The sequence below is a fragment of the Chroicocephalus ridibundus genome, chromosome 9 (genome assembly GCF_963924245.1).
Source record: "Chroicocephalus ridibundus chromosome 9, bChrRid1.1, whole genome shotgun sequence".
Classification (NCBI taxonomy): Eukaryota; Metazoa; Chordata; class Aves; order Charadriiformes; family Laridae; genus Chroicocephalus; species Chroicocephalus ridibundus.
Genome location: NC_086292.1, coordinates 28,520,707 through 28,537,996, shown reverse-complemented (window position 1 = coordinate 28,537,996; position 17,290 = coordinate 28,520,707). Strand labels below are relative to the sequence as shown.

General features: G+C 61.9%; 1 protein-coding gene across 3 annotated transcripts in view; it reads right to left on the bottom strand.

Moving 5' to 3' along the window:
* The window catches only part of SHF (Src homology 2 domain containing F), a 29,353-nt gene extending 19,803 nt beyond the window's left edge, over nt 1–9,550 (bottom strand). The window contains exons 1-2 of one of the 3 annotated variants that reach the window (XM_063345972.1): nt 8,824–9,550; nt 170–299 (exon numbers count right to left, since the gene is read on the bottom strand). In XM_063345972.1, the coding sequence (XP_063202042.1) occupies nt 170–299; nt 8,824–9,318 (625 nt within the window). In that variant the 5' untranslated portion in view covers nt 9,319–9,550. Of the gene's footprint in view, nt 1–169; nt 300–7,510; nt 7,662–8,823 lie in introns of those variants that run through there. The other 2 variants (XM_063345971.1, XM_063345974.1) reach the window with 2 other exon arrangements.
* Nucleotides 9,551–17,290: the final 7,740 nt, after the last annotated feature.

Below are 17,290 nucleotides of genomic sequence, written 5' to 3'. Positions count from 1 at the left end.
TTGCCTGCAAAGTGGCTGTGCACCACTACAGCCACTGCCCGGGTTTGCCTCGTCTGGAGGACCCGGTGCTATCACGGGATGCAAGGAACAGAGCTCAGCGGCCACCAGATTCACACAGCAGGGACCCAAGGCACAAAGAGCGGCCTTTGCACGGAGCCTTCCGCCTTACCAGCCATCATCTTCTGGGCTTCATACGGTTCCATGTATCCGTCGTTCTCTGTCACCTTCTCCAGCCCTGCCTGGCTACCAGCCACCTGCGCTGCATCAAAGGGATCTGCATAGTCCTCCAGGACAGCCAGCTGGAAGAGAGGAAGGGTAGGAGAAGGGTTAGCGTACTCCCTGCCTTTCTTGGGGGGCATCAGGGACCAGCTGAAGCCCCTTGAAGCCCCACCAGGAGCTCTGCTAGTAGCAGGCGGGACCCCAGACCCACACCATGGCAGCCCCGCAGAGCAGGTGCTGGCAGCCGGAGGCTTCCCAGGCACCGGCGCTCAGCCGTGGAAATGCTCCAGCCTTTGTCCCAAAAGCTGGGACGGAGCCAGGCAGAGCAGAAGGCGGCCTGGCCTCCTCCCTTACCACGGGCTCAGTGCTGCCAGTGCCCACATGGACACCCCGGCAAGGCCCCCACCATGGCGTGGGGCTGACTGCAGAGCTGCCCCCTCCATGGCATGGAATCACAGAACGGTGGGGTCGGAAGGGACCTCAGGAGATCATCCAGTCCAATCCCCTGCCAGAGCAGGGTCACCTACAACAGGTTACACAAGAACACATCCAGGCGGGTTTGGAATGTCTCCAGAGACGGAGACTCCACCACCTCTCTGGGCAGCCTGTGCCAGGGCTCTGACACCCTCACAGGAAAGAAGTTCCTCCTCATGTTTAGGTGGAACTTCCTATGCTGAAGTTTGTGCCCGTTACCTCTTGTCCTGTCACTGGGCACCACTGAGAAGATCCTGGCCCCATCCTCCTGACACCCACCCTTTAAGTATTTATAAGTATTGATAAGATCCCCCCTCAGTCATCTTTTTTCCAGACTGAAGAGACCCAAGTTCCTCAGCCTTTCTTCATACAAGAGGTGTTCTAGTCCCCTCATCATCTTGGTGGCCCTTTGCAGTCCCCTCTCCAGCAGTTCCCTGTCCTTCTTGAACCGGGGAGCCCAGAACTAGACCCAGTGCTCCAGCTCTGGCCTCCCCAGGGCAGAGCAGAGGGGGAGGATGACCTCCCTCCACCTGCTGGCCACACTCTTCTTGATGCCCCCCAGGATGCCGTTGCCCTTCTTGGCCACAAGGGCACATTGCTGGCTCATGGTCATCCTGTCACCCACCAGGACTCCCGGGTCTCTTTCCACGGAGCTGCTCTCCAGCAGGTCAGCCCCAATCTGTCCTGGTGCATGGGGTTATTCCTCCCCAGGCGCAGCACCCTACACTTGCCCTTGTTGAATTCCATAAGGTTTCTCTCCGCCCAACTCTCCAGCCTGATGCTCTCCCTGAAGGCAGCCACATTTCCGAGGCGGAGAAGGGGCACAGATCCCAGCAGAGGGGTGTCAGCTGGCACTGCCAGGACTGGGAACTCACTGGTTATTTTCCAGGGCTCCTGCAGGCTTGTTTGAAGACATTTCTTAACAAAAGGGCTAAAACCAGATTATGGCTTACCCTCTGCTCCTCCCAGGCCCCTGCAGCATCCCCACCCACATCCCAGGTAACACAAGACGGGGCTCCTCCATGCCATCGGGAGTCACCGGGAAGCAGGAGCAGGAGCCTCCCAAATGCTGCGTGTCAGGGATGGCTCAAAAAGCCCAAGGTTTGCCCTTACCAGCAAAAAGGAGGCAATCCTGCAGTAGGATATGGGGCATGTCCCAGAGCCTGGTTCCCTCCAGCGCTGGAGTCACACGCCTGCTCCAGCGCCTCAGCGGCTTCCCAGAGCACCCCATCGCACGGTGCCACAGCCCCCGCCAAGCCCGGAGCTGTACATCTCACCTCTGGCCTGAAATCTGCTCCCGAAATGGGGCCAGGCGACATTTCCAGCAGGGTCCTGGTGCACCCAAGCACCTTTGACAGGGTCTGCTCACCCACCGGGCTGCCAACCGCAGGCTGGACCATCCGGAGAGATGGGTTTTGCCAGCACAACACCGGCTGCGCAGAGCTCCTACTGCAAGGACCAAAGGGCCCGGGAACGGTGCGGTAGCTGCCTAAACCCGCCCGGTGCCAGCTCAGTCCTCCCCACCACGCTGTCCCTGCTCCTGGCCAGCTGTGGGGACCAGGGCCGCTCACGCATTCCTCCCCGGCTCCCCTAATCGGCTCAAAACAAAACACTCCTCCCTCCTTCCTGTGCAAAACGGCCCGACAATAGCCTTGAGCAGCAAAACCCAGCAGGAAAAGGGAACAGGAACTGGAGCTGTAAACACCTCCGTGCGGCCCCGAGCCTTCGCACCCCTCCGAGCACCGGGAGGAACACGGTTCCCCGTGGCCCAGCTCTCTGCCTTCTCCAAAAACACCCTGGCTCTGGGCTCCCTGATGCAGTGGGGAGCCAGAGCAGGTCTCCAGTAACAGTCCCCCCCCGCCCCGTCGTGGGGTGCAAGCAAGTGGCAGAGCATCACCCCCAGGGCAAACCCCATGAGCTGCGGGGCTTGCAGCCACCCCGGCTGAGGGCAAGGGGGGGTTCAAACGCAGGAGCAAGCCGATGCTCTCCCCGTTCGGCAAGGCAGTGGCAGGACAGATGGTTGCTCGGGGTACCAGCCTCCGACGGACGAGAGGGAGAGAGCAGAACCTCCCGCTGGCTCCGCAGGCAGGGCCCAGTGCCAGCAAGCCGGGACTGGGCTGGAGGAACAGCCAGTTTTGCAGCAGGAAGACGGGAAATCTGCTCTCACATCCATCATCTGAGGGACACACAGCATCGCTCAGCCCCCGCCAGGCACCGAGTTGCAACACTGAGCCCAGGGGGCTGCAGCCCTTCACTCGCCACCACGGGGGGGGCGAAACCCCCCAGGGAAATCTAAGTCACCAGTGTCCCTGGCAGCTGCTCAGTCCCTGGGACCTGACCCAATGCCTGCAGGGCGGGAAGATGAGCAGCAGAAACGGGAAATCCACTGTGCGGAGTGAATCACAGAATCATAGAATGATTCGGGTTGGAAGGGACCTTAAGATCACCTAGTTTCAACCCCCTGCCCTGGGCAGGGACACCTCCCACCACACCACCTTGCTCCAAGCCCCGTCCAACCTGCCCTTGAACGCCTCCAGGGATGGGGCACCCACAGCGTCTCTGGACAGCCTGGCCCAGGGGCTCACTACCCTCACAGCAAACAATTTCTTCCTCACATCTCATCTAATCACGTCAAATCTGCCCTCTTTCAGTTTAAAATGGTTCCCCCTCGTCCCATGGCTCCCCTCCCTGATCCAGAGTCCATCCCCAGCTTCCCTGGAGCCCCTTTAGGGACTGGAAGGTCTTCCCGGAGCCTTCTCTTCTCCAGGCTGAACCCCCCCAGCTCTCTCAGCCTGTCCCCTCTGGATTCCAAACAGCCTTTTCCTCCCCAAGGGGGCTCCCCCTGTGGCAGTGGGTGCTCCCCACTTACTGCCGACGAAACACTGCGGGCAGATGGGTGCCAACCACCTCCAGGAGCCAGACGGGAGACCCTGTGGGCTGCACCCACACCTTGGAAAGCTGCAAAGAGGCTTTTGCTCAGTGGCAAGGACTTCTGCAGAGCAGGGCCCCACGCTGGCAACAGCTCATCTGCACCCACGCTAGTGCCAAGGGAGGCAGGAGCGGGCAGGCAGGTGTCCCGGCGGGCTTGACGGGCAGCGCTGTGCCCAATGCTCTCACGGCCCCAGGCGTGCTGCACGGCTGCGAAACGCGCTCTGCCGACCCCCCCAGAAAGGGCTTGCCTGCTGGTTTCTCCCAAGTCCAACCTGCCCGCGTTCCAGCCTGCAACAATCCCCTTTTCCTAGATGCATTTCGCCAGACAGACGTAGGCCCGGCTTGCTGTTGGCACCCGTCCTGGACCCTCCCTCTCCCACCCCGTAAGCACAGAGCAGCTTCAGACAGGACAGGGACAAGCACAGCAGCCCGGTGGCTGAGAAGCTTCTCTGCATGCTGCGGTCGCACTTCCCAACTGGAGGAAAGCCCCCTCCTCCATATTTTCTCGGTGCTTGGGTCCAGCTTCCCAGAGAGGGACACACGAGTTCCAGCAAGCTCATGGAGTGGCCCCCACTCCAGCGCCTCCAGGTCTAGAAAGAAGAGGATGGTGGAAAATCCAAACACGACTCTGCTGAGACCCCTAAAACTGGGTATTTTGCTTGCTGGAGGTAGGGGGTGAGGGTGGGGGGGGGCGCAGAGGCACACAGCAGCAATTAGACTGGCTCTATACAGGCAAGACGTGGTTTGCTGGGCTGAGCTCGGATCCAGAGCAAACGGCTCAGATGAGGGGCTCAAGTCCCCGAGCTCCCCAGGTTTGGGTGGGTTTTGCCACACTGGCTTTACTCCCCCACGATCTCATGGATGCCTCTTCGTAGGAGCGAAGTCTCCCCGCCACTGGAAGCTGAGAACATAAACCCATTCATTTGTTTTAAATGGTCCGATATTACCAGTGGAGAGCCACAGAAAAGCTGGGAAGGTGACTCCTGTCTCCAGGAGCACTGCAACCTCAGGATGCACAACCAAGTAAGCGAGGACGGTACCCGAGCCCTCAGCCCTGGGGATGGCAGCTCCAGCATGCCAGGAGCGGGGCAGGGCTCTTAGAGAGCAAGCAGCAGGGACCATGCAACGACCGACTGCATCCTGACGCCCTTGGCACATGGGGCCGAATTAAGGTTGCCCGGGAAACTGCATCTCTGACATTTCCTCATCCGAGCGCCGGACTTTACGGACAGCGCAGGGCTCCCTGCGGCAGCCCACGGGGCATGCAGCCGCTGCCCCAGCGCAGGAGGGGGGCCACCGTCGCGGGCAGGGCAGCTCTCAGGGGTGCCCCAGACACCCCCCACCCTGGTTTGATCAAAAGCCAGGCATTTCCATGCTTCGCTCACCTCCCATGTCCCCCAGGGAGCTGCTCACCACCCGGCCGATCCCAGTGCCCTGCGCTGCTCAGATGCTGAGGCATCGCCTGCCCATACACAGCACGGGCTTTGCGAGATTTGAAATAATTGGGGTGCAAAGCGCACGCCTGACGCGCGAAGGCACCGTCCCAGGACAGCTCACGGTGCAGAGCAGTTGGGCACCACCTGGACACACGTCCTCTTTGGGCACACGAGTGTTTGCCACGTGTTTACCTGCCGTGGCAATGCACACCCAGACCCCTGCTGCAGTGCCGAGGCTGCTCGCGCTCTACTACTTATGCCAACCGTAAGAAAAAAAGAAAACCAAAAGAAAATTACGGTGAAGGGCCAGATCATCACTGGGTCCTCACAGTAAAACGGCTTTTATGCTGTCCCCCAGGAAAGGCCACAGATGGCAGCTCTCCAACAGAGATCACAGTTCAGACACCGAGATCCAAGGGCAGAGCTGGAGCTCTTCACCCCAACTTGCCTACAAACGTCCTACCTGCCACCACCTTTTGCTGCAACAAAACGCTCTAGTCTATAGAGAGGTCCCCAGAAGACACCTGGGAAGATCCTTCAAACAAGTTTCCTGCCCTGGAGATAAAGCATGTTTGAGGTCCCCCCAGCAGATTGCTGAGTCTCACGCTGGAGCCGCTCTAAGTTATAACCAAACTCAGTCCCTCCTCTCCGTCAGGTGCAAAATCTCCCCAGTTTTACACATCTTGCAGCTTGGCTTTTGGTGGACGCAGACGCCAAAACCAAAAGCAACTGGAGAGCTGGCCTTCCAAGAGGGGTCCGCTCGGCAGCCCGGGGCGGGGGCGGCTGGGCTGGCGGGGGGAGCCCGGGGCTGTGCGGGTGGCAGGGGAGGAGGGAGCGCGGGCGGACACGCGGCAGGGCACAGGGTGACTCACGGCAGGGAGGCTCTGGCAGGAAAGACACACGCCCAGGAGCTTCCTGGCCAGCCGATCCCACAGCCCGCAGCGCTGACCCTGCGCTCCCAGCAAAGCCGCCAGCAACCTGTCCCGGCGGGCATGAGGCAAAGATGTCCCCAGGCGCATCTCCAACCCCGTCCCCAAGCACGCCGTGCCCTGGGCGCATCTGTCCCCGCGCAGGGAGGTCCCTCACCGCTTCGCTCCCCACCACATGCTGGTGGCATGGTTCCTAGCACCTAACCCAGACATCTCCAGTGTACCCACCTCGCTCAGGTGAGCCGAAGAGGGCTAGTCTGTTGTCCGCTGCCCAGAGCAAGCAAAAGGGAGCAGGACCTACGCTGGTCCCCGCCACGTCCAGCAAGCATTCGTAACGGAGCAGGAGCTGCCACAGAGCTCACCCTAAGCACATCCCAAGATGCTGTGGATCTCGTGCAAGGCACAGAGACGCAACAACTCACTTGACGACGGCAAAGAATCGCGCAGCACCCCTGTGTGGCCCAGGCAAGAGGGATGCCGTTGCCAAGATGTTCCTGCCCCATCTTCGATTCTCCAGAAGGGGCAGGACAGCCACAGCGGGCACAGGGCTGCCAGGGCAGGCGGTGGGTCCCCCAGCCTCAACGCAGCACCCGTACCACAAAGCGCACAGCCTCGGCCAAACCACATGACCAGGAACTGGTGGCTGCTCCTTCCACTTCTGCCCACTCTCGTCATTCCCACTCGGAAGGGCTACACGTTTTATTAGAGTGTTTTTCCTCTGTCAATCGTTAGCAAAAAGCCTCTCTGCTCCAGCAGCCCTGCCTGTACCTAAAACTGTACTTCTCCCTTCATCTTCAGCATCACCACAACTCGAGGCCCCACACCCATGGGCTTTCTGGAGCCCCAGCCCCCGCAGCAGGTAGGGAACAGTGCCCACCGACTCTTCCTCAAGCGTGGGAGCACTGAACCCCCTGCCACAACCATCATCTTGCTTGAAAGAGCTCAGCAGAGGCTCCAGCCTGGCCCTGGCTTGCCGTCCCTGCTCCAGGACACCTTGACATTGTCTCCAAGACCGGGAGTCACGAGCAGAAGCAAAGCCCTGGCAGGCACCTCCATCCTCCTGGACCACCTTCAGAGAGAGCCACTGTGACCTTGCAGCACCCAGGGAACCCTCCCACCACTCAGCCCAACGTCAGGGCCAGCAGATGGGAGCTGCAAAGGGCACTCAAGCCCAACAGAGATGCTCCACACAGTGGATGCTCCCCGGCTCCTCCAGGGAAACTGTTTTAATGGACAGTTGCATGGATCATCAAATACTCCCACCTTATCTCCAGCTTCACCCAGCCTCCGGAGCTCTGCCCGTGTCCATCACGTACCGGAGCCCTGAGGAATTAGAGACCTCCTCCCCACAGAGGCACGCAGTAGATAATCTAATCACCATCTATCTTGGATAAGATGAAGGGTCTTCTTCAGCCTAGTGCTCTTAGCAGGGTTTCCCCAAAGGTATCCCAGCTTTTGCCTTTGCTCTAAACATGCCGGCTTCTCCCCAGCCCTCGGATGCCCGCGCAGCCCCGGCTGTACCTGTTGGCTTTCCGCAGTTCCTGCTCAGCCCTTTGCACATCACAAGCCCAAGTCCTTCCTGCGATCACCACCCGCTCCTGGTCCCTCCGATCCCACACTGAGCGTTCCGGAGGAGAAACCATCCAGCCTGCTTCAGCAAACCGCATCACCGCAATGGCACCTCCGGTCCCTGCTGCCAGCGCCCTCCTCCTCTGCTGCCCACAGTGGCCAGTTTACAGGATCACGGCTCAAAACGGGGTTTCTGTCGGGCCCCTCTGGAAACCTCCTGGCAGCGATTAGTCAGTGCGAGCAACTTCCCAGGACCCACCAGCGACAAGTCTTTCATTCTGCTTAAAATCCTCCCGAGCGGGTTTTGCCCGGCGCTCGTTTCCTCACGCCGCCTGGCGACGCCAGGACCAGGGATGGGATCATCGTATCCACCGTTCCCCTCCGCCAGCCAGATCTGCAGCCCCGTCGAGTTCACCTGACAAGCCCCGGCTTGCAGGCGGCAGCGCTGGCGGGCACTAATTACCCCTCCTGCCTTTATTTGCGCAGTCCCCGCATCAGCCTCTCTGCCAAGAGGCCCGACACCGACGGCCGCAGCCCCGGTGGGTTTATTCCTCTACCGGGTCCCTGTGCCGCCCAGAGCACGTCTCCCCACAGGGAGCTTCTCCCCGGCTCCTGCTCCTGATGTTTCTCGCCTCCTCGGTGGCACAGGCAGTGCCGGGCTCCGCTCTCAGCCCCCGAGAAGGCAGCTGGGAGGCATCAGACAAAGAGGCGCTGAGGCTCCCTGACAAAGCAGCTCGGCGGCTCGGGGGGGCCCATGGGCCACCGCTGGCACTGGCAGGCCCTGGCAAGTGGGCAAGGGGGGCTCTGTGCCACCCAGCACGGGCTGGAAGGAGGCCCAGGGCCTCCCAGCCTCGGAGCTGGTCCCGTGCCGCGCAGGGCCTGGTGAAGGCTGGAAGGTCTTCACCTCCGTGGAGCACCGAGCACTTGGCTACAAAGAAATGGCAAGCGGGGAGGGGGGGAAGGTGGCCGGCAGGTCCCACGCTCTTGCACCTGGGAGAGTGACGCTTCCTGCTGGGGACTGTACCTGGCTGGTTGTACCTGGCTGATTGTACCTGGCTGCTGGCGGAGGAGCCGGGGCCGCCCTCGCAGCTGCTGCCGGGGGACGCCAAGCGGGACCCCGCACCGAGCCGGCCCCTGGCTCCCGCAGCGGACTCTCGACCCCCGGCCTCCCCCTGCCCCGCGCGTCCCGGCCCGGCTCCCGATGGCCCGGCGGGGCCACCCGGCGCGCCTCCCCCCCCGCGGCGGGGCTCCCCGGGGACACTCACCTCCTGCGGCGGCTCGTCGGGCGGCTCGGGGCCGGCCGGGGGCGAGCTGGGGGCGGCGGGTGCCAGCGGCGGCGGCGGCGGCGGCGGGGGACTGGCGGGCACCTTCTCCACCGCCTCCACCTTGATGAGCCGGTGCTTGGGCGAGACGTAGCGGGGCCCGTCGGGGGCGGCGGGCGGCGGCGCCCCGCTGTAGGGGTCCTCGAAGTCGCGCTCCTTCTGCAGCCGGTAGGCCGCCACGATGTCGGGCTGGGCGGCGGCCAGCGGCTCGGCGGCGCCCCCGGGCGGCGGGGGCGGCTGCGGCGGCGGCCCGGCGCGGTAGTCGGGCTTGGGCGGTGCGGGGGGAGCGGGCTTGGCGCTGCGGAAGCCCAGGTGCTCGCGGAGCCAGCGGGCCATGCTGCCCACGCACTGCGGGGCCCCGCCGGCCCCGGCCCCGGCCCCCGCACCGCCGCCGCCGCCGCCGCGCTCCGAGCCGGCCGCCGCTCCGCTCAGCAGCATCGGCGCCGGCGGACTGAGCGCGGCGGCGGAGCCCGGGCCGGGGGGGGAGCGGGGGAGGCGGCCGGGGGAGGCGGCCAGTGCCACCTGCCGGAGCCGCCGCGCCGCCTGCTCCGAGCGGGGCTTCCCCCCCCGCACCCCACTTCCCCGGACTCGCTCCCCCCGGCACGGCACGGCACGGCCCCTCCGCCGCCCGGCACGGCACGGCCCGGCACGGCCCGCCTCCCCCGGGGCCCGCCCCGCCGCCCGGCCCCCGCCTTCCGCCGCGCCCGGCCTGCGGGCCGCCCCCCCCCGGCGCTCCGCTCCCTCCCAGCGGCCCCGCGTCCCGCCCCGACCCCGGGCGGGAACGGCCCCCCCGGGCTGCCCGCCGCCCCCCAGGCCCTCTCGCTGCGGAGCCCGCGAGGACGATCCTGCCCCGGCCGCCCCCCCGGAGCATCGCCCGGCCCCAGGAGCGGAGGAGAGGTGCCGGCGGTGGCAGCGGGGGGGCCGATAACGAAAAGGGCCCCTCGGTGCCTAGGGAGGTGTCCGCGGAACCAGCCCCGTGCGGGGCCCGCGGAGCCGATGGCACCAGGGGGTCACGGAAACACGGGGCCGGCAGCAGGGACACCCGCCAGGCGGGGCGGGAGCGGAGCCAGGGCCGGGAAGGTGCTGGGGGAGAGGCTGAGCCCGGGCCGGTGCGCAGGGCGGCGGGCACAGCCCCGGGGCGCGGGCTGGGGGACACCCCCGGGGTTTGCCGGTGAGGGGTCAGAGCAGGCAAGCGGCTTTGGGAGCGTGGCAGCCGAGGCCATCGCAGCGGTCCGGTCGTTACCCCTGCACACACCCCCACCCCCCATCACCAGCTCACCCACCGCCCAGGGCCGGCTGTTCCTCCCACAGCCACTCTGCACAACCCGGTTTCCAGACCCACGAACCCCTGGAAGCGATTCCTAATCGCACGCCATTCACCCAAACCCGCTCCTGGCCCTGCTCGCAGGCTGAATCCCCCAAAGGCTGTGGTCAGCCGTGCCCGAAAGGGAAGGGGACCAGGGTCGGATGCTCCGAACACGTGAGGCCGTGCAGAGGGGTGCAGTGAGGGGAGAGAGATGACACGGTATGGCCCTGCCCATCCCCACGCCATGAGCTGGGCTCCCACCCTACTATGGCAACAGCCATTTGGATGTGGCCGTCAGGGTGCCCACAGCAGGGAGGAGAGGACACCTGGAGAGACAAGCTTCTCCTGGGGACCCCATTCCTTCCCACCCCTGCACAGGAGGAGACGGGGCTGCTGAGGAGCTGAGCCTCCTGTGCCAGCACGGCACAGCACACACCAAACGCGTGCCCAGTGAGCCCACCGAGCCCCGGATTTGCTGATTTATTGGGTACAAACACACCACACACTCCTGCCCAAGAAACCCAGCCAGATCCTCCCGGGTCCATCGAGGGAGCTTCCTCCCTAGGGAGAAGACAGCCATGGCACCCAGCACCCACGTCTGGAAATTTCAGAGCATAAGGAACGCAAGACAGAAAAGGCATCAGGAGGAGAAAAAGTGTCTGTCAGGAGCAGAGTGAATACAAGGCGGTGTTTGAGGTCTAGCAGCAGACCTCAATCTCGGCAGATGGGGATGATGAGATTGTTATTAAAATTGCAGAAAAGACAGAGGTTCTCAATAAATCTGTGTCTGCCCAGCATTTGGAAGGAAGCAGGATGCAGGGCTGATGGCAGATGAGATTGTGAGTACTTCCACCCTCTGTCAGTAACCGAGGAGGATGTTCGGCAGCAGCTGTCGGAGAGGGCTCTTGTTAAACCCTCAGGCCTGGAAAACACACGCTCAGCGTCCCCCGAGAGGCGACCGAGGAGGGATCTAGCTTGTGGTGGTGGGTTTTTTCACAAATACTGCCACACCAGAGGAATTGCAGAGGTCCTTCCCTCCCATCCTGCCCTGTCACCTCCCTCCCGGGAGGTCACCTCCCTCCCACCATCACTCCGGCCGTGGAGAGGCAGCCCCACTGGGGCCGTGCTGGGGGTGGAAGAGGGCCTGCAGTCTGACCCCACCTGGGACCCCCGCACCCCCTCCCCATTTGCTGGGCCTCTTTCTCTTCCAAATTCCCTTGTAGTCTTTTGGCAGGTGGTTACCTGGCCCAGCACAACCCCCTTCTCTGATCCATGCCCCATGGGGCATCCCCTTCTCCCCTGAGGCTTCAGCAGAGCCTGGAGGGGCATCAAGAAGTCCCTGGACCCACCTCAGCCCTCAGATCTGAACCTCCCCTGGGCCAAAGCACCCAACATAGGGCAGCAGGGTGAGGAGAACGTAGCTGGGGTGGCAGCCCCCCTCGGGAGACACCTTTGTACTTGGGGAGCTTTGAAGGGGAGCCCAGAAGGAGACCAAACAAGCTCCTTACCCCCCTGCACGGCTCAGCACAGGCACAGGCTGCTCATATTTTTTTCTGCAGTCATGACGAGATACTAGCGACATCCCTCCACTCACAGCAGTGTGAAGGAGCGGCAACAGATTTCTGCATTCACACTGCCAAAGCCGAGCTCCATCTGCGTCTCACGCAGCAGCTGGTGTTGCTCTGATCCCCAACTGTTTACATCCCTCCTATCTGATGCACGTTGGCACCCAGTTTGATGCCTGCGCCGCAGAGACTGGCCCCGATGCCACAACTGTGGCCGCGATGCCACTCCGCCCGCGTGTCACCGCTGCCCGGCGGATCGCCGTGACAGATGGCTGTCACCCAGCATGGCCGGCATAGGGACTGGCGGGGGGACGTGGGGCGGGACTGGCAGACGGCAGAGGATCAGGGAGCACACGCGGTGCCACTCATGTGCCAGACTCCACGTTTGGGCTGCACTCTCTGTCAGGCACAGCGGGGAGACCCCCGGCGGGATGTGCGGTCTGGGGGCTGCCTGCTGCCCACGGAGCCCCCCGGGAAGGAGGGATGGATGGCGGTGGAGCCCCTGCACACACAGTCCTCAGCAGGGAGAGGAACAACCCATGGCGGCACAGAAGAGATTTGTGGCTCACTCTTATGGACCATGGGAACAGGGGAGAGAGGAGGCTATCTGCAGTGGCCCGCAAGGAGCCGGGGCTGGACCTCTGCACCAAGAGCTCTGCTCCCACCCTCTCCTCCATCTCTGCAGGGCCTGGGAGCCCTTCTCTGCGGTCTCTGGGCTGGGGCTCACAGCACTGCCCTTCCTCTCTCCCAAGGCAGCAGTAGCTGCTCGCCTGGGTAAACACTTCCCAGGCAGGTCGGAGCACGCACCAGGAAGAAAAAGCCAGGCAACGTCTTCCGGGCTGCCGCCAGCCCTGCAGAGAGCTGTGCGCGTCCTCAGCCCTCATCCCTCCTCCTTGGGGAAGAGCTGCTTCTCCTGCCCTGAGCACTCCTCCTGCTCGCCCACAGCGGGGTCAGGAGCCCCCTCTGGCAGCCAGGACAAGAGTGGGACAGGGGACCTTCCCTGGATCTAGGAGGACTCAGGCCACGTCGCAAACCTTCCCCTGCAGTTTAACCCCGGGCGCTGTGGACACAGCCCAGCGTCCCCCAGGCAGCAGCTTTTGGTGACTCAGAGGAGAAGGTCTCTGCTCCTGCACGCTCCGGAGGAGGTGGTGGAAGATGATTCACCCACAGGTGATGTGGGGGCTGAATTTAGCATTTGACACTTGCCAACGTGTCACTTGAGTCAGGCACTGGGTCGGCTGCTGCCCAAGGCCAGCGTCTCCCCTGGCTGGCAGGGAAGCCTGCAGCCCCTTCAGTCTCCATGTCCTTCTTCTGCAGCTTCAAATAAAAGCCATCCCTGGAAGCTTAGAAATGTCTGTGGCGACTCCAGCCCCTTCCCTCCTCGGGACCACCCTTCTTAAGCCCTGTTGTGCAGCGCAAACAGGGACCGGAGGGTGTCACCTCTGCTGGGTGACACCCCAACCCCCTGAGGCCTGGGTACAGCAGGGGATGTGAGGACTAGAAGGCGGCAACTGTGACACCAAAAATGCTTCCCAGGAGGCAGCCAGGGAGCCCCAGACTGATAAATGACACATCTGTTCTCTGCAAATGAACAAAAATTGGCATAAGGAGTAGGAAACTGGCATCGTTAGGGAGCAGATGGATAAATATGACATATTGGGAAAGAGTCGACACAGCTCTCTCAAAGCCAATTTCTTTTTTCCAAAGCTAGTGGCTTTCTTGGAAACCCCCAGCAGGCACCTGAGGGTGACCCAGCCCAGAGAGGTCACCTGCATTTCCACCGGCAGATCCTGTGATGAGCCGAGGTCAGTAGAGAAGTGACAAAATCTGCTAATAGCATTGGGTTATTCTGGGTGCCACGGGTGAACGCTAAGAATTGCAGGAGGACTTCCAGAGGCTGAGCCGCTTGGCAGTGAAATGAGACAAAAGCCAGTGTCAGGGAAGTGACACAGATGGGGAAACCGAGCCCGGCGTCACGTCTGAAGTGATGGGCTCTGAGACCGGCAGCTCTGACAGTCCCTGAAAACGTCCCCTCAGCACTCAGCAGAGGTCAAAACTGCAAAACTGCTCCACTAAAACCAATGGGAAGGGTTAGGAGAAGGCGGAGGTGACATCAGAGGTGCTGCTGCTCCCTCGTCAGTCCCGGCCTGTGGCGGGTCCTGGTCCCCCCATCCCGAGGATACAGCAAAGCTGGAAAATGCGCAGAGAAGGGCAAGAGGATGATCAAAGGTTTCTGCCCGTGGGCTGGGTGAGGGACGAGGGCTCTGCCACAGAAAAGAGACATCTGGGGTCGCAGGCAGGGCAGGGATCTGCGGGGCTGGGTGAGGGGGGGGACAGACTGGGACATGAGGGATGAACACGAGGAGGTGACGCGGCGTGCGGCATCCCTCCCGGCCACGAGCCGCTGCAGATGTACGTGATTTAGGAACAAGACCAGACAAATCCACATAAAGAAATCCAGCGAGCGCCGCTAAATACAAAGACTGGCACGAGGAGCCTTGCAAATACTTAGAGGCCGGGGAAGTGTGGCTACACATTGGCACCGGGAGACCATCAAAGATGGGGCATGGGTGAGATGGGCCACTCTCCCCACAGCAGCTGCCCACGGGCAGGGGGAGAGACACCGCTCCCAGACACATCGTGCAGGCAGCATGCTTTCGCTTGGCAAGCCATTCCCAGGCTGGAAGCATCCCTCTTCCAGCAGCCCAAGCACATCCCCCTCCGGTTGCTCCGTAGCACTTAGGAACCTGCAAGCTTCATTCATCCCTTGCAGACACAGAATCATAGAACGGTTCAGGTTGGAGGGGACCTTAAAGTCCATCCAATGCCACACTCTGCCCTGGGCAGGGACACCTCCCACCACACCACATTGCTCCAAGCCCCATCCAACCTGCCCTTGAACACCTCCAGGGATGGGGCACCCACAGCTTCTCTGGCCAACATGGGCCAGGGGCTCACCACCCTCACAGCAAACAATTTCTTCACACTATCTCATCTAAATCTCCCCTCTTGCAGTGTAAAACCGTTCCCCCTCGTCCCATGGCTCCCCTCCCTGATCCAGAGTCCCTCCCCGGCTTCCCTGGAGCCCCTTTAGGGACTGGAAGGGGCTGGAAGGTCTCCCCGGAGCCTTGTCTTCTTCAGGCTGAACCCCCCCAGCTCTCTCAGCCTCTCCTCACAGCAGAGGGGCTCCAGCCCTCCCAGCATCTTCGGCTCCCATCAGGCTGGAAGGAAATGTCACGGAGCAGCCGTGCCCACCGACCCCAGCTCGCTGCCGGGTGCCCTGGGGAGGCGGGGAGGAGGCTGACACGGGAGGGATGCTCTGCACAAGATGCTGTGCAGCCCCTCACCCCAGCCTACCCCCACGGGTGCACAGGGGTGGCGAGCAGTAAGTTGGGGGAAAGCAAGTAGGGACACAGAAAACATGGGCCCACACCAAGTCCCATGTGTGATGGGACACATTGCTCCTCCCAAGCATCACAAAGGAGGACATTTCTGCACCAACACTGGCACACGTGATGCAGATCCGAGCTCCGTGAGCGCGTTGAGGCCACTCGGGCACTCTCCAGACATGTGGGATATGCCCAAAGCACATGCATTCACCAAACAGAGCAAATTCGTGTAGACGCTTTTTGCAGCTCCCCAACCTTCCTGTCAAATGAAATCACCGTGCTGTTGGTAACATAACTGAAACCACGCTAATTGACCAAAAGGAGAGGCGACGACTCGCTGACAGACATCTGCCAGCTCAGAGCCAGACACGCCAGTTGCTGCCTCGGTCGCGCCGAGCCTCTTCTGCCTCTGCTCCCTGCGCTGACAGCCCTGAGCACCTCCACGACCCTGAGCGTCACAGCCGTGCTCTGGCACGATCCGTTATTTCATTAACACTTGACGAGGTGTGGAGAGAGCCGTGGGGAACTTCATTTCCACAGATCCAGGCTCAGCACCCTGGGAAGGAGCCAGCTAGAGCGCTGGGTGACAGAGACAAGGGAAAAATAACCACTTAGGACTGACACCCAGAGCGTGAGAAACGCCTCTTTCAGCGACAAATGCCAGGTATGGGTTTGAGGGAAATTTCCAAACAGCCACTATGTAAACTCTTTGGCGGTTTTTGGTTGGTTTTTTTTTTTTTTTTTTTCCTGTAAAATCGTTCCGCGTGGGCTCAAGCCCTGGAGAGCTGAAGCCGCTCTCAGTGGCCGTGGGGACAGGGGAGCCAAGCCGTGGCGGGTCTCTGCAGCTGCCTCTGGTATTTCCCCAGAAAAACCAGGCTCGCGGCAGGGAAACCTCGTGACACATGCTGGCTTGGTGGCAACAGCTATATTATATCATGCAAATCTCACGACCACCCAGTTTCACGCTCTGCTCAGCCAGGCTGATGCTTGCAGGGCTCCAGCCATAGCACAAATTCAGCCCCTTCACTGTGGTCCGCCGGTGGGGAGGGCAGGGGGGAACATCTGCCTCCGCAGGGTATTATTTGCCCCTACCAGGGGACTTGACCCTGCAAGGGCACGGCAGTGTCCAGGTGGGATAAGATGCCTGAATTCCTCCCCCGAACGAACAAAGGAAGCGGGACCAGCTGGGAAAGCGCGGATCTGAACCCGATAGCAAGTGGTAAAGTGGAATTGATTGGAGCCGCCTGCTCTCATCGATCTGAGGCAGAGCAAACTAAAGAGCTGGAGCATTTGCAGCTCAATCAGGGGGACGTGCCGGCTGGAGGCCTGTGCTCGGGGCCGGCAGGGGACCTGTGTGCCCCAGGAAAGTGCTAATGGTGGGTTTGATTAATCCAGCTGCAACGGCCACCCTCACGCAGCTGAGTCCTTCTCCAGACAGACTCTCACTGGCTTTATATTGCTGAGGGGGTGTGAACAACCCCTGGCATCTCCCTTATATCTCTTAATAGGCCTGTCATCAGCCATCAGGAAGATGGGCACGGTGGACAACAGCAAGACAGGAGCCACTCCCCCCACGCAGCAGGGAGCAATTGCTTTTGCCACCGAGCTGGCCTTGCGTCTCGAAAGGACTGGGGGGCAGAAGACGAAGGTGAATTCGGAGAGGTGGGGGCCTGGCAGCGAGGCGGGCTGTTTTCTGCCCGCTCAGCATCACAGAGCGGGGTTAAGAGGTGGCTGTGCACAGGCTATAAATCCCTGCTGCGGGGAAGACTCCGACTCCCGGTGCAGACAAAGGCAGGGCGACAGCTGGGGCTGGCAGCCCGAGCGCGGCAGGGCACACACCAACACATGGCAGCGTTTCTGCAGGGCTGCGGGGTGGCTGGCTCTCCCCTGGGACACTTTTATCACACCCCATCTTCAGCTGGGTGCTGGACCCACAGGGGAAGGGCTCGGGAGGCTGCTCCAGGCTTTGTGCTCCGTGGAGGTCAGACAGGACGGCTTTGGCGAATCCCTGCTCCATACGTTTTGGGAACCCTTTTCTTTGGCCTCTGAACATTGGAGTCAGGCATGGGGATCCCAAAACACAACCAAGAGAAAATCAGTCTGATGGGGATCCCAAAACACAACCAAGAGAAAATCAGTCTGTTGTAGCC